The sequence below is a fragment of the Theropithecus gelada genome, chromosome 19, assembly GCF_003255815.1.
Source record: "Theropithecus gelada isolate Dixy chromosome 19, Tgel_1.0, whole genome shotgun sequence".
NCBI classification, from domain to species: Eukaryota; Metazoa; Chordata; class Mammalia; order Primates; family Cercopithecidae; genus Theropithecus; species Theropithecus gelada.
Genome location: NC_037687.1, coordinates 28,468,177 through 28,490,415, shown reverse-complemented (window position 1 = coordinate 28,490,415; position 22,239 = coordinate 28,468,177). Strand labels below are relative to the sequence as shown.

Genomic DNA, 22,239 nt, shown 5'->3' with positions numbered 1-22,239 from the left:
CTTTGCCCTTAATGATCAGTCTAATTAGGGAAAGCATAACCCAAAACGGTTGGAAGGCCACAGAATCAGGATAGGACCTATGGGTGGGGGACCTACGTGGTAGGGTTTGGGAGAGCCGTATGCCCTGGACTGGGTGGGAGGGGAGAATCAGGAAGGTCCTCTTTCTACAAGGACCCTGGAGGGTTTGAGCAGGCAGATGGGAAAGGGAAGGCATTCCTGACTAGGGAGGCAAGTCAGCAAAGCTCGGAGGTGGGACTGAGAACACCAAATCTCCCACAGGTCAGGCAGGAAGTTTCTGGGCCTCACTCCTTCCAGGACCAGTTGAGCAGCAATCCTGAAAACAAAAGCTCCCTGGTGGCCAAACCTTAATATGAACGACCAAGTTACTGAATCCTCCCAAGAGTACTCTGATGTCGGGGGAGTGAAGAGGAAGGGTTGCTTCTATTTTCAAAGGAGGAAATGGAAGGTCAGAAAAGTTAAGACGCGACTCAGGCTCACGCAGCTCTGCCTTCAGAACTTGAGAGGTCTGCAAAGCCCACCAGCCCCTCCTTACCTATGACAAGAGAGATTCAGGTGGTGATGGATGAGGATAGGATAGCATGGGGGAAAGGCAATCCCAAAATCTGTGAGAGCTCTGGAGCCAGGCCAACCTGGTGGGAGCCCCCAGGTCAGTTACTGCGGCTCAGGCTACAGCCAGTGAGGCCGTAGTGGAGACCAAACGAGAGGGTGCAGCGCGTCCTGCACACGAAGCGCTGGAAGGGAGGCACCGTGACGGGGGCTGTGAATGGCGTGTGTCCATCAGGTAATGTCACTCCGCTTACCCCACTGCGGGCAAACAGGAAACATCAGGAATCTGGTGCTCAAGGAGGGTCAAGACCATGCTGAGCGCACCCAGAACCAGCAGAGGCACTGGGCAGGAGGTCCCCAACCAACCCCCACTCGCTCAGGAATCACAAGGTGTTCAGCCCCCACCTCCCTGAGACCCAGGAGTCCACGACCCCAGGCCCTCCTTCTTCAGCCACAGATGCCTGGGGTCTCCAGTCCCACTTCCTCTAGCCCTAGTCCTGGCCCTTTCCTCTCTCAGACCCAGGATGGTCACCCAGCCCCCTCCTCCCTCAGAGTCAGAAGCCCAGCTGAAGACCCTTCCTCCCTGAAACCCCGAAGTCTGGGGTCCCAGCTTCTTCAGGGTTTCAGGTTACTAGGCCCCCCTCCCCCTCCCACCTCACATGGAAGGCCCGGTAAGGTAACAGGTTTATTCACAGTGTCATTTACAGGCAGCCCCCACCAGGGGGCGTCGGATCCCGGCGGGAGGCCTGGAGTCGCTAGAAGGTGGGGACAATCTCGGAGGTGGGGGCCCGGGCCGGATCCCCGGGTGTCCCCGGCGTCGCCTCCTCGTCCAGCCGCCGGCGGCCCTTGCCGATGGCCGGGAGCGCGCAGGCCTGGCAGAGCGTGCGACTGGCCAGGGCCCCACAGCGGGAGCAGGCGCCGGGGCGCGGGGGCCGCGCGGCCGGGGCCAGCGCCAGGCGATCGGCCGAGTGCACGAGGTCCAGCACCGCCGACGGCCGCGCAGCCTCCAGCCGCTTGAGCGGGTCCCAGGAGTGGCCGCGGAAGGCCTCGGGCGCGTAGACGCACTCCTCGGAGAAGTAGTCGAGGCGGCGAAGTGCGCGTACAGCACCACCTCCTTCTGCGAGGCGAACTGCAGCGGGCGGCAGCGCGGCAGGGCGCCCCCTTCGCCCGGAGAGCCCAGGCCCCCGCCCCGGGCCAGCCGCCCCGCGTCGCCTCTCAGGAAATTCATGAGCACGGTCTCCGCCATGTCGTCGGCGTTGTGACCTGCTGGGGAGAGACGGGAGCGGGTGAGGTGGGGCGCGGAGGGCGCTGCTGGCCAGGGAGCCCCCCGGGGAACCAAGGGTCCACGAGGACCCAGAGAGAGACTGGGAGGAGAGACCCACGGAGACCCAGGGCACAGTGTGGCCGCCAGGACCCAGAGAGAGACGGCGAGAGGGAGAGCAAGCCATGGAGACAGACCCCCGAACAACGTGCGACAGCCAGGATCCAGAGACAGGGAGTGGGAGAGAGAGCCATGGAGACCCCTGGGGCACTGTGGGCAACCAGGACCCAGAGAGAGACGGGGAGGGGGAGAGCGAGCCATGGAGACCCGCGAACAACGTGCAACAGCCAGGATCCAGAGACAGGGAGGGGGAGACAGAGCCATGGAGACTCCTGGGGCACTGTGGGCAACCAGGACCCAGAGAAAGACGGGGAGCGGAGACCCAGGGCACAGTGGGGCCGCCAGGACCCAGAGAGAGACGGGGAGAGGAGCGCGGAACATAGAAACCCAGGGTACAGCGGGGCCGCCAGCACCCAAGACAGAGAGGGGCAGGGGGAGCGGGAAGAGACACTGATGGGGAAACCGGACCATGGAGACTCCCGGGCACCATGGAGCAGCCAGATGGAGACTGGAGGTGGACAGAAAACCTGAAGGGAACACAAACAAGCTCCTTGGGGGAGCCCTCATTTGCCATCCACCTACTGTACACCAGGCCCTTCGCCAGCTCTCCTTCCACATAGAGGGTAAAAATGCTTTAAGCTGCAAACCATTTCAGCCTCACTTAAAACTGTATTTCAGACAACACAGGAGAAAAAAGGACCATCTAATGGGGATTCTCAAGAGAGCTGTAGACACAAGTGCCTCTGGGAATACAGATCACCAGGTTTAGAAAGACCGGAAAGAAAGTAAGTGCATACAAACACACCAGTCGCCATACAATTTAAATGGAAACCATGTTTATTCTGCATCTTGTCATCTTATACTTGACTCTGTATATTAAAATGCTGTTCTTCTTAGGGCTTCTCAAGTTGGTCATACTTCCCCTCCTCAAGGCCTTTGCCTCTCTGTGTCCTCAGCTCAGAACACCGCCCCCCCCCCAAACTCCAACTCATCCTTCACCTGGTTATTCACTGAGCCTTCGGGTCTCAGTTCACTCAGCAAAGGTTTCTTTAATCCCCACCTTTTCCCCGTCACTAGGATCCCCTGATATAAATTCACATGTTCTGTGTAATTTTCCGTAGTAGCACTTGTCAGGTTATAATTACATATGTGAAAATCAGGCAGGAGTACAGATTGTATTGTGCTCTTGTGCATTGTCATAACAGCAAACATTTACATCATGTTTACTGTTTTTCAGCCTCTAGTCTAAGTGCCTTATATATAACTCAAGTACTTTCCAACTCAAGGACCCAGATATTATTAACATCCCCATTTTAAAAAAGATGAAATGGAGGTTAGGTAATCTGCTCTAGGCTACACAGCTTGTATCTGGTATTTAGTCAATGGACGAGAATTACTTATTAAAGTAATCATTGGGAAAAAATAAGAGTTGTCAGAGAGAAACCTATAAAGAAAAGGAGTTAAGAGACACCGTAGCGTTTCAGACTGTATGGCTTATGATGGGAGACGCCTCTTCACATCTCTCTCTTTGTAAAGGGAGATACAAAGAAAGTCATTTCCCTCTACTAAAAATACAAAAATTACCCAGGCGTAGTGGCAGGCGCCCGTAATCCCAGCTACTTAGGAGACTGAGGCAGGAGAATCGCTTGAATCCGGGGGGAGGCTAGGTTGCAGTGAGCCTAGATTGCACCACTGCACTCCAGCCTGGGCAACATAGCGAGACTCTATCTCAAAATAATAACAATAAAAATAATAGCAGAGTACTCCAGCCTTAGCTCCTACAGGGTAGCCCCTCTACCCCTCTATTTGCCAATGTGTGTACTAAGATGATGGCAGAGACCCAGAGGCTTGAAAAACCTGCCTTACTCCATCCTAGGGAGGCACACGTACTATCCACATGAGCCTTCAGCAGGCTCCGGCCCCAAATAGGCACATGTGTATTTCCCCAGCGCCTTACTGGGATCCTCCCGCTAAGCCACTCCCAGGGTCTCCTCGCCCACTTCTGGAGCATGCGCCCCAGTCCCCTTTCAGGAACCGCCCATTGCCTGCGCATGCTCCCCACTCCCACTATCACGCAGAACTGCGGCCGCCCTTGTTCTCACCACTCAGTGTGTGAGTGGCTCCCACGTGGCGCGCCCCTTCCTCCAGCGCCCGGCGCTGCAGCACGCCACAGAAGGTACAGCAGGAGCGGCTGCGGCTGGAGTTGGTTGTGCTGCGGACTACGGGGTCCACCGTCCAGCCCCGAAGAGGTCTTCGTAGGCCACAACGGTGAGCGACAGCTCCCAGCGCGCCGCACGGCCGCCAGCGCCGCTTCCCGGTAGCCGCCGATGCCCTCGTCGAAGGCCACGAGCTGCAGTGAGATGCCCAGGCGCGGCGCCAGCGCGCAGCACGTGCGCCACCACTGTGGAGTCCTTGCCGTACGAGGCGCCCACGGCCACCACCGCGGCGGGCAGCAGCAGGCGGCCTGCAAGCACCGTGTGCAGCACCTTGGCCTCGAAGGCGGCGCAGAAGGAGGCACTGCACAGCGCTCGTCCCGAGGAGGGCTGCGTGTGCCGCGTGGCAGGAGGTACATGACGGGGCGGGCATTGCAGGAAGGGTCAGCTTCTCCGGGACCGGGAGAGGAGGCGGGTTACACGTGAGGAGTTCTTTGAGGAGTTCCCTAGATAGCACCTCTGCCTGAATAGACCAGGGGCAGCTGTGCGCAGGCTGCTGCTATATACATGGGTTATAAACGGGTTCTGGCTTAAGAAGGCCACTGCCTCCAGGAAGTCTTCCTGGAGTGCACCCATTATGCACCAAGAAGAATAAGAACTTAAGCTCATTTCAGGGGGAAGAGAGGGAGTAGCAAACAGGTTATACCCAGAATTAGATTGTGTGCTATCCAAAGGGGTGAGGGTGTCTATTAAGGACCAGTTGTAACAACTTCCAGGGAGGCCACCCATGTTACAGCCCTGATCAGAAGGTAAATATTATTGACTATTCAGAGAGGTTGTGAGGGTAGGGGTCAGAGACTCTTAAGGACAGAGGGAGGCCATGCTCTGTATGTATGAGTATGGAGACTAAAGCCATGGGTGCCCATCTCTAACACCCTTCTGGAAAAGACTTCCAGCTGACTGAAATCTCCCACCACAGTCCCACACCCAGCACAAGGGAGCCAGGCAGGCTCAGGGATACTTGGTCTGTCCATGCAGTTCCAACGGTTTAACACATACCCACTTCTCACACCAAATGCATGGGGATAGGGTACTATCATAATCTCCCTTTTGTAGATGAGAAAACCAGAATAGATGATACCAAATAACTTGCTCAGCAGATGCAGAGGGTAGAGAGTGGAGCCAGGAATCAAATGCAGGAACCTAGCTCCTGGGCCTGTGCACTTAAAATATTATGCTGGTCTGCGTCTCAGAAGTATTTATAACAGTCCCCTCTCCCTTTTTTTAGCAAAAAACGTGTGTGGGGGGAAATAAGTAATCAAAACTGTGGGAGTGGCTCAATAAATTATGACAGGTCAACCTCATAGAATACATGTGTGTGCAACCCATCATGGATTGTAGAATGAAAAAAATACCATCCACACACGTAAGAGATCTGAGTTTTATAAATCAAGGAAAGGGTCCTTACACAGGTATATGATTATGAGCACAGTAATGTGTGTGCGTTTGTGTGTGTGTCATGTGTTGGCAAACATTTTCTGTGAAGAGCCAGAGAGTAAATATTTTCAGTTTCCAGCTTGGGGGCCATTTGATCTCCGCCAAAACTACTCAACTCTGCCAGTGGAGCATGAAAGAAGCCCAGACAATACATGTCCAAATGAACATGGCTGTGTTCCAATAAAACTTTATTTTAAAAAAACAGCTGGGAGGCCGTATTTGGCCAATGGCCACAGTTTGTTGACTCCTGGTGTGTATGTTTAGGGGCCTGTGTAAAAATATGAACGAGACTAATGGTTGGCACTGATTATCTATGCAGAGACTTGAACCAGACTAATGGTTGGCACTGATTATGGAGAGGCTCACTATAGATGGTGGAGATGGAAAGGGAGGGGCAAGCTGAGCTAATCCTGAAAGAAGAGAAAAGCTATAATATAAAGATCAGTAAACATTATAGAATCTCATTTATGCATTTACTAAAAATGTACATTCATGTGTATGTATAATAAAGGAGTTAATCATTGTTGATACAACCTCATGACATATTCAACAGGGAATAATTTTTATAAAAACAATTAAATTAGATTCTCTTAAAAAATAACTGTAATCTACCTACATCTAATGCTGTGCAGTGAATTCTGCTGCAAACCCATTGCACTGAGGGCATACATACCTACGTACGCATACATACACATATGCTGACCAGACCATATACATATGTCTGCATATGCATATATATACATACATAGATACCTAAATATATGTACATACAGGTTGGGTATCCCTAGTCTGAAAACCCAAAATCTGAAACTTTCTGAACTCTAACATGATGCTCAAAGGAAATGCTAACTGGAGCATTTCATCTTGGATTTTCAGATTAGGGATGCTCAACCAATAAATATAATGCAAATATTCCAAAATCTGTTAAGTATCTGAAATCCAAAATGCTTCTGATCCCAGGCACTTTGGGGAAGGGATATTAAACCTGCATATAATATATATGCTTATATACATAAGGCACACACACATACACATAATATTGTCCTATCATTACTGTATTGGCACTTTAGAAATATATCCCAAAACAAACAGGGTTATCATTGATATAATTTCCCACAAACTTTACTATAAATAATCAGGTAACAACCTGTCTTGTACCATTCTTTACAGAAAGGCTTTTCTCAATGCATTAGTCAGGGTTTCTTCCCAGGGTGAAAATTTATAATCCTTAATGAGGCCGGTACTAAGAGAAGGACATTTCTGCTTACTCTTTTCTCGGTAAGTGCCCTCACATAAAATAAAGCATGACTTTGTCGTGTTCACACGTGCAGTGTGGGGAAAAGAAAGAGAGATCAGACTGTTACTGTGTCTATGTAAAAAGAAGTAGACATAAGAAACTCCATTTTGTTCTGTACTAAGAGAAATTCTTCTGCCTTGAGATGCTGTTAATCTGTAACCCTAGCCCCAACCCTGTGCTTGCAGACATGTGCTGTGTTGACTCAAGGTTTAATGGATTTAGGGCTGTGCACGATGTGCTTTGTTAAAAATGTGTTTGAAGGCAGTATGCTTGGTAAAAGTCATTGCCATTCCCTAACCTTGAGTACCCAGGGACACAGTACACTGTGGAAGGCGGCATGGACCTCTACTCAGGAAAGTCAGGTATTGTCCAAGGTTTCTCCCCATGTGATAGCCTGAGATATGGCCTCGTGGGAAGGGAAAGACCTGCCCGTTCTCCAGCCCAACACCCGTAAAGGGTCTGTGCTGAGGGGAATTAGTAAAAGACGAAGGCATCTGTCTCCTGCTCGTCCCTGGGAATGGAATGTCTCGATGTAAAACCCAATCATACGTTCTATTTACTGAGATAGGAGAAAACTGCCTTATGGCTGGAGGTGAGACATCCTGGCGGCAATACTGCTCTTCCATGCACTGAGATGTTTGTGTCAAGTCAAACATAAATCTGGCCTACATGCACATTAAGGCATAGCACCTTTCCTTAAATGTATTTATGACACAGAGATCTTTGCTCACATGTTTTCCTGCTGACCCTCTCCCCACCATTACCCTATAGTTCTGCCACATCCCCATCTCTGAGATGGTAGAGATAGTGATCAATAAATACTGAGGGAACTCAGAGACTAGTGCCGGTGCGAGTCCTCCATATGCTGAGCGCTGGTCCCCTGGGCCCATTTTTCTTTCTCTATACTTTGTCTCTGTGTCTTATTTCTTTTCTCAGTCTCTCATCCCATCTGATGAGAAATACCCACAGGTGTTGAGGGGCCAGCCCCCTTCATGCAGTGCATCCCTACAGTTTATTGAAGCATGAATTCAGTAACATACAATTAGACCTGACTGTGAGATTTTCTCTTCTTCAAGAAACTGAGGGAGTATATTTCATTTATGAATATGCTGATGCGCTAGGATTTCATTGCTTGGTAAAGCCTTTCACAGAATAACTGCATTTGTAAGATTTGTCTCTGGTATGAGTTGTTTGGTGTTTATTGAAGTTTGACCTGTTATTGAAGGCCTTTCCACATTCAGAACACACATAAGGTCTTTCTCCCGTGTGAATTCGCTGATGCACCTTGAGTTGTGGTTTCTTACTGAACGATTTCCCACAGTCGAGGCATTCATAAGGTTTCTCTCCCATGTGAGTTCTTTGATGGGTAATCAACTCTGATTTCTGGACAAAAGCCTTCCCACATTTGGAACAGACAAAAGGCCTCTCTCTAGTGTGTGTTACCTGATGTTTATGGAAATTCGACCTGCCGTTGAAGGCCTTCCCACATTCAGTGCACACATAGGGTTTCTCACCCGTGTGAATTCGCTGATGCTCTTTGAATTGAGACTTCGAAGTGAAGGCTTTCCCACATTCACTGCATTTGTAAGGCTTCTCTCCGGTGTGGATTCTCTGATGCATGCTGAGTATTGACTTCTGGTTGAAGGCTTTCCCACATTCACCGCATACATGGTGTCTTTCTCCAGTATGAATTTTCTGGTGTATATTCAGGTGTGACTTTTGGGTGAAGGTTTTTCCACAGTCACTGCATTCATAAGGTTTCTCCCCTGTATGAATTCGATGATGTATATCAAGCTGTGACTTGGAAATGAAGGATTTCCCACAGTTGTGGCACTGATAAGGTTTTTCTCCCGTGTGGCTTCTTTGATGGACAATCAGGTGTGCCTTCTGGATGAAGGCCTGCCCGCATTCGATACACACATAGGACTTCTGCCCTGAGTGGATTCTCTGGTGCAAGCTGAGTGTTGACTTCTGGGTAAAGGCTTTCCCACATTCGCTGCATGCATACTGTCTCTCACCAGTATGAATTTTCTGATGTATAATGAGGGTTGAGTTTTGGGAGAAGCCTTTGCCACATTCACTGCATTCATAGAGTTTTTCTCTACTGTGAGTTCTCTGATGTCTGAAGAGAGATAACATCTGGAAAAAGGCTTTTCCACAGTCATGGCATTCATAGGGCTTCTTTCTAGTGTGTGTTTTCTGGTGTGTAACCAATTCTGATCTCTGAATAAAGACCTTCCCACATTCCTTGCATATATAGGGTACGTCACCTATATGATCTGTCACATATACACTGAGTTTTAGTTGTGGCGTGAAGGCTTTTCCACATCTGCCACATTCATGGAGGTTTCCTATACTATGAATTCTCTGTTGGGCAAAGAGGTGTGATTTTGGGGTGAAGTCCCTCCCACATTCGGAACATCCACCTGGTTTCTTCTGAGTATGAATTTGACGTTGCGTGAGTGACTGTTTATGGCCACAGACGTTTCTACACTGATTACCTTTGCAAAATGTCTCTCCTGTATGGATATTCTTGCTGCAAGCGTGGGAGGAGCTACGGCTGAATAGCTGACCAGACCCAACAACGTCATCAAGCTGTTTTGTGTCATTGTTTTCATTCTGACCACTCACTTCTAGGTTCAGCTTCAAACTTTTTGTAAATAAGCAACATTTCTGAGGTTGTTCCTGTGAAGAAGCAAGGTGGGGCCTCGTGTGAATCATTTTCCCAGGGTCCTTATATTCACAATTGCTTTCTGTGTTCAATGTTTTCTTGTTGAAGAAAGCACTGTGACTCATGGGCTGAATTTGATTTTGCTTGTCTTTCTTTGTACGGTCTGTATCCAGCCTCAGTTCTTCTAAAATGGAACACCATGAACCATCTCTTGTGAACTCACCTACCATATCCTTTTGAAATGAAGCTTTCTTAGAAATCTCCTTTTGTGGGACTTCAAGCCCAAACTCCCCTTCTAAAAGGAGAAAGAGAAGATGAAATAGACACAATGAACAGGAAAGAGGAGAAACTGTATGAAGCTGATTGACAATGAATACAAGGAAATTGCTGAGTCATGTAATAATGATGCTAACGATGCGGACAATGAGCAGAAACACAGAGCCCTTATTATATGATGAGCACTTATCTACATAGCACTTAGCAGGTGCCAGGCAATGGCCTAGTAGTCATTTAATCTGCATAATAACCTCGGGAGGCAGTCATGATGCTGTTCCTGTTTTACAAAGAAAAGGAAGCACATAATGGTTATGTAATTGGCCAAGATCACTTTGCTAATCTGTGGGGATTAGATTTCAACAACCTGAGGCCACTTATGCAAGTGGTCTGGACACCCAGATCTAGTAGGATGAGTAGGGGATAAAACAGACAAGAGCGTTGTAGGGCAACATCTGTGGACAGCCAAGGCTTGAAGGAGGGGACTCAGTGTGTAGGTCTTCGTTAACTTTCAGAGATGAATCCTCACCAATCTGCCTGCTTTATCTTACTTGTTAGAAACAATGCCAAGTACATCGGCCCTGTACATCCTTCTGAAAACTATTAAAGCTTCACCTATCTTGACATGGCCAACCAGTGAAAAAATGACTATGCCCCAACTCTCCATGAAGCTACAATTTTTTTTTTCTTCTTGAACTTAGGAATATACCCATCTCCCCAGAAAGATATTCTAAAAGACTGGGTAAGCAAGCTGTTCCCCAGAATTTGTTTCACCCTTGTTCCACTGAAATTAATTCTTCTCTGTTAGAATTTTTGGCTTTATGCTATCAAATATGCCTTTTTTTAGTTTAGTTTTTTGTTTTGTTTTTTGCCAAGAATAAGAGTCCCTGATCATCTTGTGCACTTTACTAGTATAGTGCACAAAACACAGCAGGTTCTCAATAAAAATAATAGTTACTAAATTTTACTATTACTTTTTCTACCAGATTGTAATATTGAGTATGACCATCACATGTAGTTTCTTTTCGCTTTCAGTCACTTAAACTGTATCCCAGACTCTTGTCCTATCAAAAAAACTCAATCATCTTTCATTCTTTTTTTTTTTTAAAAAAAGGACACTTAATCTTTATTGTTAACTTTTCCTTATTGTAGCAGAAGCACATAATATTAAACTTACCATCTTACCCATTTTGTATTGTACAGTTCAGTAGCGCTACCTGTATTCACCCTGTTGTGCAATGGATCTCCAAAACTTTTACATCTTGCAAAACTGAAATGCTGTACCCATTAAACAATTTCCCTTTTCCCCCTGTCCCTCATGCTCTGGCAGCCACAATCCTATTCTGTCTCTATGAATTGAGAACTCAAGGTACCTCATATAGGTAGAATGATACATTTGGATTTTTTGTGTCTGGCTTATTTCACTCAGCATCATGATAAGATTCATTCACACTGCAACATGTTTCATAATTCCTCTTCCTTTTTAAGGTTGAATAATATTTCATCGTATGTATGGACCACATTTTGTTTACCAATTCATTGGCCAATGGACAATTCCACTTTTTGGATATTGTGAATAGTGCTGCGAGGAACAAGAGTGTACAAACAGCTGTTTGGGTTCTTGCTTTCAATTCTTTTGGGTATCTACCCAGAAGTGGAGTTGCTGGATCATATAGTAATTTTATGTTTAATTTTTGAGAAATCACCATCCTGTTTTCCACAGGACTACACCGTGTTACATTCCCACTAGCAAGACACAAGATTCCAGTTTCTCTATATCCTTGCCAACACTTGTTATTCTGTTTTTTTACTAGTAGCCATTCTGATGGATGTAAAGGGATATCACACAGTGGTTTTCATTTGCATTTCCCACATAATTAGTGAGGTTGAGCATTTTTTCCTGTTATTGGCCACTTGTATATCATCTTTGAAGAAATGTCTATTCACATCCTTTTCCCACTTATTAAAACAGGTTATTTGTTTTCTATTTCATTTTTTACTCTTAAATAGCAATTTTACCCATATATGGGTGGTCATTTATTCTGGCAGTCTTCCTCTGTGTCCCCAGGCAGAGATTTGAAACCTTTTTAACTTCTCACTTTATTCAGGTCATAAAAATCTTGCTGAACCTGGTAACACTTAAATTACTGCCCGAAATGTTCAATGTAAACTATCAGAACTGTACTGAAAAGCTCTTCCACAACTCTCCAACGCAGCCTAACAATGCTGATTGCAAAAAAGAAGTCCAATTTATTCTCAAATGCAAGCACACTCTCATGTCCTCTGTTCCCATTTAGCCTGCTTCATCTGCTGCTTTGTTTCAATTCAAAATGGCTTTGTGGACCAGTTACAGGTACTGTGTCCTTAAAATTAATTCCCAATGTCACTCCACTTCTAGGCTGACAACACTTTTTCTGAACTTCACAAGCATTTACTATCCATGCTTCCCGTGTTGATACACTTACTTTTTGAGTAACCTTTCATGAAATAGACATGATTGATGCACAAAGGCTAATGCTTTTAACATTTAATGCCATTGTCTTCTCCATCCAAACACAATCTGTTCTTTTGAATTTATCTCAGCAAATATTTAAAGCATCCTTTTAAAATAGTGTGAAATATTCTTTCCTGACCATTTTCAGAAAATCAGTAATTTCTGTATCCTAAATACAAAAATCCTAATCCTGTATCTTAAATACAATGGTTTCCTCATGTGGAACACTGACATAATGAAGATTAAGTAAAGAAAGTACAAAGTAATCAGCAGACTGTGTGCAAAGTGATACAGTCTATGGAGAAAACATTAAACAACATACAAAAACAATGGAGCAGAGCATGAGTGATGAAAACTCTTCAGGTATATTTTTTACATTGGAAATACGTGGCCATGAGGACAATCTCACTGAAAAGAGTTTGTTAATCCTACACAGTAGGAAATAACTGCATGTTTTTATTATATCTACTGAGGAAAAAAGAAAATAGCCATGTTTGGGGGTAATAAAATCTGTCAGTATCTTGACTGAACTCAAAAAACTGAAATCATTAGGAACAACATTGTCTAAATATGAGAAAATGGGGATCTAGTTTGTTGTAATACCACTGGGCTTAAGAAAAAGGGTCACCTTCTTCTTAATAAAAAGAAAAAAAAAACTGGTAAGAATTCCAAAATAATAAATTAGAGGACTGTGTTTCTGAGCCCAGAAACACAGAAAAATCTGACAAAATTTGTCAGGTAAGAATTTCTTACTTGGATGATGATGATTCCAATTTCTGATCTCCCAAAATTAAGAAAGTGAGTCATCTCATGGGAACTGTCCTCCATGGAGCTAAATAAGTAGCAGAACACAGTTTAAGCACAGAGACTAGAGGTACTGACATAGAAATCATTAGAATAAAAATATGAGGACTGAGAGTTCAGAATGGATAGGTCCTTTAAGTCAATTCCTGTATGAAAAGATGCCCATAGCCAGGCACGGTGGCTCACGCCTGGAATCCCAGCACTTCGGGAGGCCAAGGCAGGTGGAACACCTGAGGTCGGGAGTTCGAGACCAGCCTGACCAATAAGCAGAAACCTCGTCTCTACTAGAAATACAAAATTAGTCAGGCATAGTGGTGCATGCCTGTAATCCCAGCTACTCAGCAAGCTGAGGCAGGAGAATGACTCAAACCCGGGAGGTGGAGGTTGCGGTGAGCCAAGACTGTGCCATTGCACTCCAGCCTGGGCAACAAGAGTGAAACTCTGTCGAGGGGAGGGGAAGGGAGGGGGGAGGGGAAGGGAGGGGGGAGGGGGGAGGGGGGGGGAGGGGGGATGGGGGGGGGGAAGAGGGGGGGGGGCGGGGAGGGGAGGGGGGAGGGGAGGGGAGGGGCCCATATGGAAGAACAGGGCTGCAAGCTAGAGGTGTCACAATTGGGAGGAAAAGAAGACCAATATTGATTTTCTGATGGAAAATCAATAAAATTAGGGGCAAAAAAATAGAAAAAAAAAAAAAAGGCAGAAAACTCCATGGACACAAATAGATAAATGATAAGAAAATGCAATGAACAAATGAAAACGCCAATCAGATAACAGATAAGATGAGAGGCTCTCATTCAGTTATTAGAAAAAGAACACTTCAACAATGAAACAGCCTGGGCGTGGTGGCTCACGCCTGTAATTCCAGCACTTTGGGAGGCGGATCATGAGGTCAGGAGATCGAGACCATCCTGGCTAACACGGTGAAACCCTGTCTCTACTAAAAATACAAAAAATTAGCTGAGTGTGGTGGCGGACCCCTGTAGTCCCAGCTACTCAGGAGGCTGAGGCAGGAGAATCGCTTGAACCCAGGAGGCAGAGGTTGCAGTGAGCCAAGATCACGCCACTGCACTCCAGCCTAGGTGACAGAGCGAGACTCTGTCTCAAAAAAACCAAAACCAAAAACAAAAACCAATAAAACAGCCCTTTCACCCATCAGTAGGGCTATAAATTCACCAATTTTGTTAATGCCAAGTGTTAGCAAGCAAGATGTGCAAATGCAAATCCTTGTGCACTGCACATGGGAGCGTGAACTGGTGCAGCCCATCAGCCCATCAGAAGAGCAATATGGTTGACTTAGTCAAGTATACTTATCTCCAGGACCAGGCAATCCCATTCCTGAGTATTTACCACTGGGAAATTCTTAAGGCAGCCCCTATAGGACATTCAGAATTTATAGAATATTTACAGTGTTTGATGTAGAAACTGGGAGTAGGAGGCAACCTATGGGCCATCACTGGGGGAATGGAGGGAATGGAGTAGTATGGTAGACTGGTAGTGGTTCCCTGCAAAGATATCTACATTTGCCTGGGTACAATTTACTCACCTTGACACCTCTGATGTGAGAGTTCAGCCTCCTCCACACATGGCTCCTTTTCTTTTAGCATTCTGAAGATGACGTCTGGGTTGGGAATGTGATACCCTGTTAATTAGAAAGGATACTGGATTTGGGTGTAGTGTCTTCAGTTTTAGAGGCCATTCAGTGAAGCTTTACACTGGCTCATTAGAAAAGTCAACATGGGCACAAAGTAATACTAAAAGATGCCCAAAAGAAACAAACAATCCAGGGCAAACCAAGGAAAGAGTCATGACATACTTTGATATCCCACTGCGTCCTGCAACAAGGAGGAAGGAAATCTCAACAGGATCCAGCCAAGATTCCCAGGTCAGTTGTGCTCACCCACTGAGAAGAGGTGGCTATAGAGCTCCAACGTCACGTCCTGGTACAGGCGTCTCTGGGCAGGGTCCAGTTGCTGCCACTCCTCCCTGCTGAAGTCCACGGTCACGTCTTCAAACGACAGTGATGCCTGTAACAGTGTACCCCAGCTCACTGTGAATTAGGTCATCATTGGTGAGTGGGGATGGCACACATAGGAGGAACATGCTTTTAATGATTTTCACCATGATCCATCACAGAGGGTTCCCACCAAACACCTATTTCACATTTTTAGGGATTTAAAAAAATTAGAGAAATATCCTCCATCCACTGTACACCTACATTGATTTATTCATATTTTTTTTCCGAAAATGAGGCCAGAAATGGGTTCCCTCTAAGTCCTCTAGCTAATTTAGGAATAACCAGCATGATGTTGATGAAGCAACTACATGTGAGGCTGTACTTACGCTGGGTCCTGGTGCTCAACATAGAATTACATAAGCTTCTACTCTTGCAGCAACTCAAGAGACTTGGAAGACATGTGAATACAAAAGCTCAACTATGGGGTTAAAAAGGGAACATGGTAGAAATATATGAGAGGACACCGTTGGGGAGGGGCAAATTAGGGAAAGGCAAATTCTACCTAGCAGTAGAAGGTAATGCTACTTAGAGTTGGCGCAGCTTACACTGGAAGTAAGAACTTTGATGCAGGATGTGCGAAGGAAATCATTTTCCAGAAAAGAGCATGAATAAAAGTAGAGAGGTAGGAAAATACTGTGAATTCAGGGAGAAGCAGACACCTCTGTGTAAGGTAAGAGGCGACTATGTCATGTTTGGAAAGTGGTTACCATCCAAGCTCCAAGGAAGTGGGCTGGTGTCTGAATATATAATGGGTACGGATTATTTTAATGAATGGATTGCCATTTCAGGATTTTAAGTGCAGGGAAGAGATATGATCATATAATATTTCAACAAGATGATCTTTCCTATAAGAACCAATATTAGGTTCATGAAAGGACTGATGATGGAAAGATCTTCATTACAGAAGTACCACAGATGATAAATGCAGCCTGAAGGACAAAACAAAAATATCACTTTTACTGATCACCAATGACTGCTAAAACCATATGAAAGACTGATGGGGTCTTTATAATGGAGGAGTGGGCTGACAATATCTGAACCCAATCATCAATTTTATCACAAGGAGAGAGATAACCAGATACTAAAGTGCACCTAATATGATGTAACAGCTACTCGGGAGAGTGAGGCAGGAGAATCACTTGAACCCGGGAGGTGGAGCTTGCAGTGAGCTGAGATCACGCCATTGCACTCCAGCCTGGGAGACAAGAGCGAAACTCTGTCTCAAAAAAAACATACACACACACACACAAAACTGTCCCTGAAATAGCGAGTGTCTGCTGCCATTACCTAGTAACAAATTCAATTTATGAAGAGAGTGTGTACACACTTGGAGAAAATTGTATAATACATTAACATGTATATAGGCAAGTAAATAATCCATAAAAATTGTGTGCTCCAGGGAAAAACCTTAAGTTATGCAGGCAACGAGTTATCACAGTCTGTACAGGCAGCTCTGAATATAGATTCACACAGTCATAATAATGAACAAGGAATATTGACCTGATCAGAATCTGAACCAGTTCTTAGAGGAGGATGGGCAAGGAAAGCAGGTGTTGGGGATGAAAGTATGAGGAAGTGGGTAAAAGCAAACCTTTTAATGACATGTTTCTTAATTAATTAACATGTCAATTAACAATCCAAGAGGCAGCAATATAGGCATGTCACTAAAAGATTAGGAGGTAAATGCCGAAATAATTAGCTAAAAATGTAAAAATGTAAAATGTGATTTGTGAGGAGCTGGAACTTGGGTAAAAATACAGCAAGTGACAGCTCTTTTAAAAGATTACAGGCTTCACAAAACCATCTGATCCTCTTTTCTATGTTCAAATAAAACTAAAACCTACTTTCAAAGGAAAAAGTAACAAAAACTATTTACAAACATGCAAAAAGGACCCTAGGTTATTACTATGTAAGAACTCTCTTGGGACGCTGAGGCGGGCAGATCATAAGGTCAGGAGATCAAGACCATCTTGGCTAACACGAGGAAACCTCGTCTCTATTAAAAATACAAAAAAATTAGCCGGGGGTGGTGGTGGGCACCTGTAGTCCCAGCTACTCGGGAGGCTGAGGCAGGAGAATGGCATGAACCCAGGAGGTGGAGCCTGCAGTGAGCAGAGATTGTGCCACTGCACTCCAGCCTGGGCTTCAGAGCAAGATTCCATCTCAAAAAAAAAAAAAAAAAAAGAGAACTCTCCAAAAATCCAAACCAAAATATAAATCAAAAGGTGAGAAAAAGTAACTCACTAAAGACAACTGACCAATAAAATTATGAAAAAAAATGCTGTTTGTAAACAAAGTAATGCAAATTAAAACACTATAGTATCTTCATTTCCATCAAATTAGAAAAGATAAAAACAACATAAAAATAGTACTGTCCAGAGCAGAGGGAAATACACACCACAAAGAGAAGACAACATGAATGGTACTGGGATATATTCTGACATGAATTCAGACACTGATGGAAAATCTGAATTAGCGACAGCAGTATTGATTTAAATGACAAACTAGAAATCAGGTCAAGCAGGAAAAAAAAATTCATTGTTAAAAAAGGAAAAAAGCTTATATTGAACATGTGTCCTAAAACACTAAACTTGAAGAGGTTCTGAAAATACAGGTTGACCAACATCAATGCAAATGAGAGAAACGTTTGTGCATTTGTACTGCTGTCACAAAGACTTAGACAATTTCATGTTTTAAACGGGTTTTTTTGGTTTTGTTTTGAGACAGGGTCTCACTCTGCTGTCCGGGCTGGAGTGTAGTGTCATGATTGCAGCTCACTGCAACCTGGACCTCCCCAAGCTCAGGTGATCCTCCCACGTCAGCTTTCTGAGTAGCTGGGACTACAGGTGCATGCCACCACACCTGGCTAATTTTTGCATTTTTGTGGAGTCTCACCGTGTTGCCCAGGCTGGTCTCCAACTCCTGGGCTCAAGTGATCTGCCCGCCTTGGCCTCCCAAAGTGCTGGGATTACAGGCCTGAGCCACTGTACCCCACCTAAACTTGCATGTTTCAATTTTTCTTTTAAGAATGACTTTTAAATATTTGGGGTATTTACAATTTTGAAAGTGATTTATATGTGCAATTTATTTTGTGTTAATGTTCCCTTCTTTTAATACTTTCTATTATCAAATGTTTCTAGCAGGTTGAGATGATTTAAACAGGCTACTGAAATATATAATCTTCTCACGATACACTGGTTCAGGATAATAACACACATATTTATTATACTTTTTTAAAAAACAACATCTCTGTAAATTTGGGTAGAAACCTATCACAGAACAATGGTGCACTGTTTACTACTATAGTCATATGCTATTTAAAGACTTGTAAGTAAAGCATCAAGAGATACACAGAATAATTTAGGATTTCAGGAAATCTTGACTATACCAAGAATTCTGATTTCTTGTTACTAAATCCTGACTATTTCTTGTTACTAAATCCTGACTATCTGTGGGCAATCTCGAGACACTATTTTCCAGCATTTTTTATTCACCTTTTTAAACAGGAAAATCAACATGGTCCTTAAAAGCCTGTTCTCGCTCTACCTCCCTGTGACTAAACTACAAAGGAAGCTTTTTCTGCACCTTATGAGAACAGAGGAAAAACGGGCCAATCCCCATGGACCAAGCAAGGAATTTGGGTGGGGACCACTTGAAATTCTTCAAAGACCCAATGGTGGATGAAGGAGCGGAACAAGTGCTTAGAGGGAAAGCGTCAGCTTTTCCATCCTATGACTGGGGCTTCTGATCAGACCAGGGACTACAGTTTCTTCTTTCTTGACCCAAGGCCAACCCTCTACTATCCTCTTTTATTAGCCAATTTATGGTTTCCTCTAGAACACAGATAGCCTATGAATGTGGAAACATCAGCCTTTGTGGTCCTCGCTTGACAGGAGGCTCAAGACTGACTCAGGAGCAGGGAGCCCAGAGCCTGCTGCATCCTGTGTCTGCCCTCACGTTCTGGAGAACTGTCCCCAGGGCTGCCCCTGCTTACCTCGCAAGATCCATCCTGCTCCTCTGGACCCAGGACCTGAGGCTTCTGGGATAAATTCACATCAGCAGGCATCTCCGCTCTGGACTTCTACTCTCGGTCTCTCTTGCTGACAACTCCACTTTTCCCAGGGGCCAGAAGCTGGATACGTGTTTGGATTCTCCAACCAGGGACACTGCGGAGAGGCGTGCTGGGCTATGAAGAGAGATCCTGCAGCCTCAATGAGGTGGCCTGACCCGGGGATTCTGCAGAAGCCTCGGAAAAGCAATGAGTACATGGTCACTCATTCAACATTCACTCCACAAATATTTCCTGAGGGCACTGAGGTGAAGTCACTGTGTCAGACCCTGGAGTAGGCAAAGTTCAGAAAGCCCAACTCTAGTTATTAGTCAGGGTTAAAAATAAAGACTGAGTCTGGACTAAATGATGAATTCATTGCAGCTTTGCCAACTTTTCACTGAGAGAATGTGAAAATATTACTTTAGTTATAGTTTCCAAAATGAAAATGCAGGTATTTATCACAGGTGTTGGGAAACTCAAGCAAGATGAAGCTTGTCAAGTCCTCAGTGCCTGCCTGGCAAGTGATAAATATGAATAAAAAAGAGAAATTTGTCAATTTAATTGTCAGCTAAATATCATGGGCATTATTACACCCATTTTGGGGATGAGGATAATGAGGCTGTTACATAATTTGCCTGAAGATTACTCAGTCTGTAAATGGAAAAACGGAATCAGCCCACATCTGCCTTGTTCTAAACTGTACACTGTCCCCACTATCTCATGCACCCTTACATGGCCAGCTTCCGGAAACACCATTTCCTCTTCCTGTTGCCTTCATAGAGCTCAGGCTGGGAGGTGGCTTTGTCTGGTGTACCTATTCTGAGCTTCTGGACTTTTCAGTCCCCATCCATAACACACCACACAGACCAGCCTCTTCTGACTAGAGCTAAAACTTAAAATCACTGTCCCAATCCCCACCTTGATGCAGAAAATTTGCAGACATGCATCAGGGCCTCCAGTTACCATTTCTTGCCTGTCCACAATAAGTTGCCCCCACCGCACCTGAATGCAATCACTGACAGCACTGATTTTCAGAAATCCCCAATGAGTGGACTACAGGGCTGCCAGAAAGTTCCATAATGCCTCCCAGTCACTGACATGGCCCAGGCTTCTGAAATCATTACTGCCCTGATAGCCAAGAAATGTTTCCCAGCGAGTACAATTTTCTGGTTTCCATAAAACGACAAATAATCTCCAACATAGGGGTCCAAATGAAATGCTCCAATAGGAGACCATCGTCGATCTGCTCAACTGTCAATTACCGATCCTTACCATATCGAAGGGACCCAAGAAGAGGCCAAGACTGCCCCACCCACCAATCCCTGAAGGACCCCAACACTCACTGCCTAGAAAGCAATGCAGTCACCCTCACAAATCCCCATCATTAACCCCCTATGCCTCCAGTCAACTGGCTGCCATAGGCTACTACTGGCAACCCCAGTCTACTGATTACTATAGGTCGCCCATCACTGGTCCCCTGAGAGTGTTACAATGTGATCCTCAAAGGCCTCCAACTTCTGAAGCTCTTGGCTGCCAATCAATCACTGACTTCTGGAGTCCCACGGAGAGTGAATCCCTTCCCTGAACGTCCTCCAGCACCATCTGCAAAGGCGCTCTTAAGACGCACGTTCGCTGTCCTCAAGTTAGCAAGTTTCGTGGACCAATATAAAATCCGGTATTAAAGTACACTTGTAATTTAAGTCACAAAAATACTTATTACAAGCAGAAAATAAGCAAGAAAAGCGGGAAAATTAACCAGCTAATTATCCAACTAAAATTAGCAAAGACCACTTACCCCACAACACCCCTCACCCACCCCAGAAATCCCCCCCCATCGCTCAGCCAAAACAGGCCTGTCACTTACCTCACAGCCCGGTCTTCAGCCGAGAAATCCCTTTATCACGCACCGCCCCCTCGCAACAAGCCCCTCATCACTCACCCAAAGCTGGCTTCCCCTCCCTGACCCTAGAGAACCCCCACTGCTGATATTCCCAATCACTTCAGCATCCCGTAAGCCGCACAGGCTTAGATCCACTTAACAACAGAAGCGAAATGGCCTCTCTAGGCCACTTCCGGTTTGGGTTACATTCCAGTTAGGATTCCTGCGGGCGCACTGAACCGCGCGCATGCCCACTAAACTTTTGAAGCTACGCTCCGCCAACAGTCATCATGGCGTAAAACGGCGTACTTTTATCCCGCGGTTCATTCAACTTCAGAAACTTCGTCGGGAGGACGGCATGGCCGCACCCATACGGATTATGATATTGGAGGCCGCCATCGTCAAAGGGCTTTTATTCCGTACAGCCAAGAATGGCAAATGGAATGTCACAGAGTAAAAAAAGTCTTAGGTCCCACATTGGCAGGGGACCTATTCAATACTGTGTATGTATATTTCTAGAAGAAACTGACATTCTGTATTCTGAAAAATACTTTTTCTCTATATTTTCGCCTCTGATTTTTTTTTTCCTGAATTGATAAACAACTCACTGTCTTTAATAGCACTTTTGAAAATGTTATCTTTCTGAGAAATTGTTATCTTTGTTATCCTTACACCACTGCTCTCTATACCTGGATGAACCTATTGATGAAGTTACCTACCAAGAGACCACCTGAAGAGAGAATTTAGGGCTCTTGGGACACTTCATTCAAAGAGAGGAGAATGAAAAAAATACAATCAAGTTAAAGGAAAAAAACACAATTACTGAGAACAATGTCAGCCAGTCCAACTGCGCAGAATTTTCAGGAAGAGGCTATTCAATCAAATAAACAAAAATATATTCTAGAAGGTGGGAGATAGCAATCATAAAATTTTTTTTAAAAAAAGGCTGATTAGGCCGGGCGCGGTGGCTCAAGCCTGTAATCCCAGCACTTTGGGAGGCCGAGACGGGCGGATCACGAGGTCAGGAGATCGAGACCATCCTGGCTAACACGGTGAAACCCCGTCTCTACTAAAAAAAATACAAAAAACTAGCCGGGCGATGTGGCGGGCGCCTGTAGTCCCAGCTACTCGGGAGGCTGAGGCAGGAGAATGGCGTGAACC

At 45.3% G+C, this 22,239-nt stretch overlaps 1 protein-coding gene and 1 pseudogene across 3 annotated transcripts; both read right to left on the bottom strand.

Moving 5' to 3' along the window:
• Positions 1 to 1,246: 1,246 nt before the first annotated feature.
• Positions 1,247 to 4,534, bottom strand: LOC112613431 (annotated as a pseudogene).
• Positions 4,535 to 7,918: 3,384 nt separating this feature from the next.
• Positions 7,919 to 21,300, bottom strand: ZNF175 (zinc finger protein 175). 3 transcript variants are annotated; one of them, XM_025367564.1, is made up of 5 exons: positions 21,064 to 21,300; positions 19,143 to 19,394; positions 15,032 to 15,158; positions 14,678 to 14,773; positions 7,919 to 9,861 (listed from the first exon to the last, which is right to left on the bottom strand). In XM_025367564.1, the coding sequence occupies exons 2-5, from the start codon at positions 19,212 to 19,214 to the stop codon at positions 8,021 to 8,023; spliced, it is 2,136 nt and encodes a 711-aa protein (XP_025223349.1). In that variant the 5' UTR covers positions 19,215 to 19,394; positions 21,064 to 21,300; the 3' UTR covers positions 7,919 to 8,020. The 3 variants fall into 3 exon arrangements, 2 of the variants coding, with proteins under 2 accessions (XP_025223349.1, XP_025223350.1); XM_025367565.1 differs by lacking the exon at positions 21,064 to 21,300 and having other exon boundaries at positions 19,143 to 19,794; XR_003116887.1 differs by lacking the exons at positions 7,919 to 9,861; positions 14,678 to 14,773 and having other exon boundaries at positions 15,003 to 15,158.
• Between the last annotated feature and the right edge of the window lie 939 nt (positions 21,301 to 22,239).

What these genes read in the sequence shown, in the direction of transcription:
- ZNF175 (XM_025367564.1), bottom strand. Translation starts at nt 19,214, where the DNA reads ATGCCTGCTGATGTGAATTTATCCCAGAAGCCTCAGGTCCTGGGTCCA. An exon ending in TAGCCACCTCTTCTCAGTGG is followed by an intron (nt 14,774 to 15,031) that starts GTGAGCACAACT and finishes TCTAATTAACAG; the next exon opens with GGTATCACATTCCCAACCCA. An exon ending in CTCACATCAGAGGTGTCAAG is followed by an intron (nt 9,862 to 14,677) that starts GTGAGTAAATTG and finishes TTCTCCTTTTAG; the next exon opens with AAGGGGAGTTTGGGCTTGAA.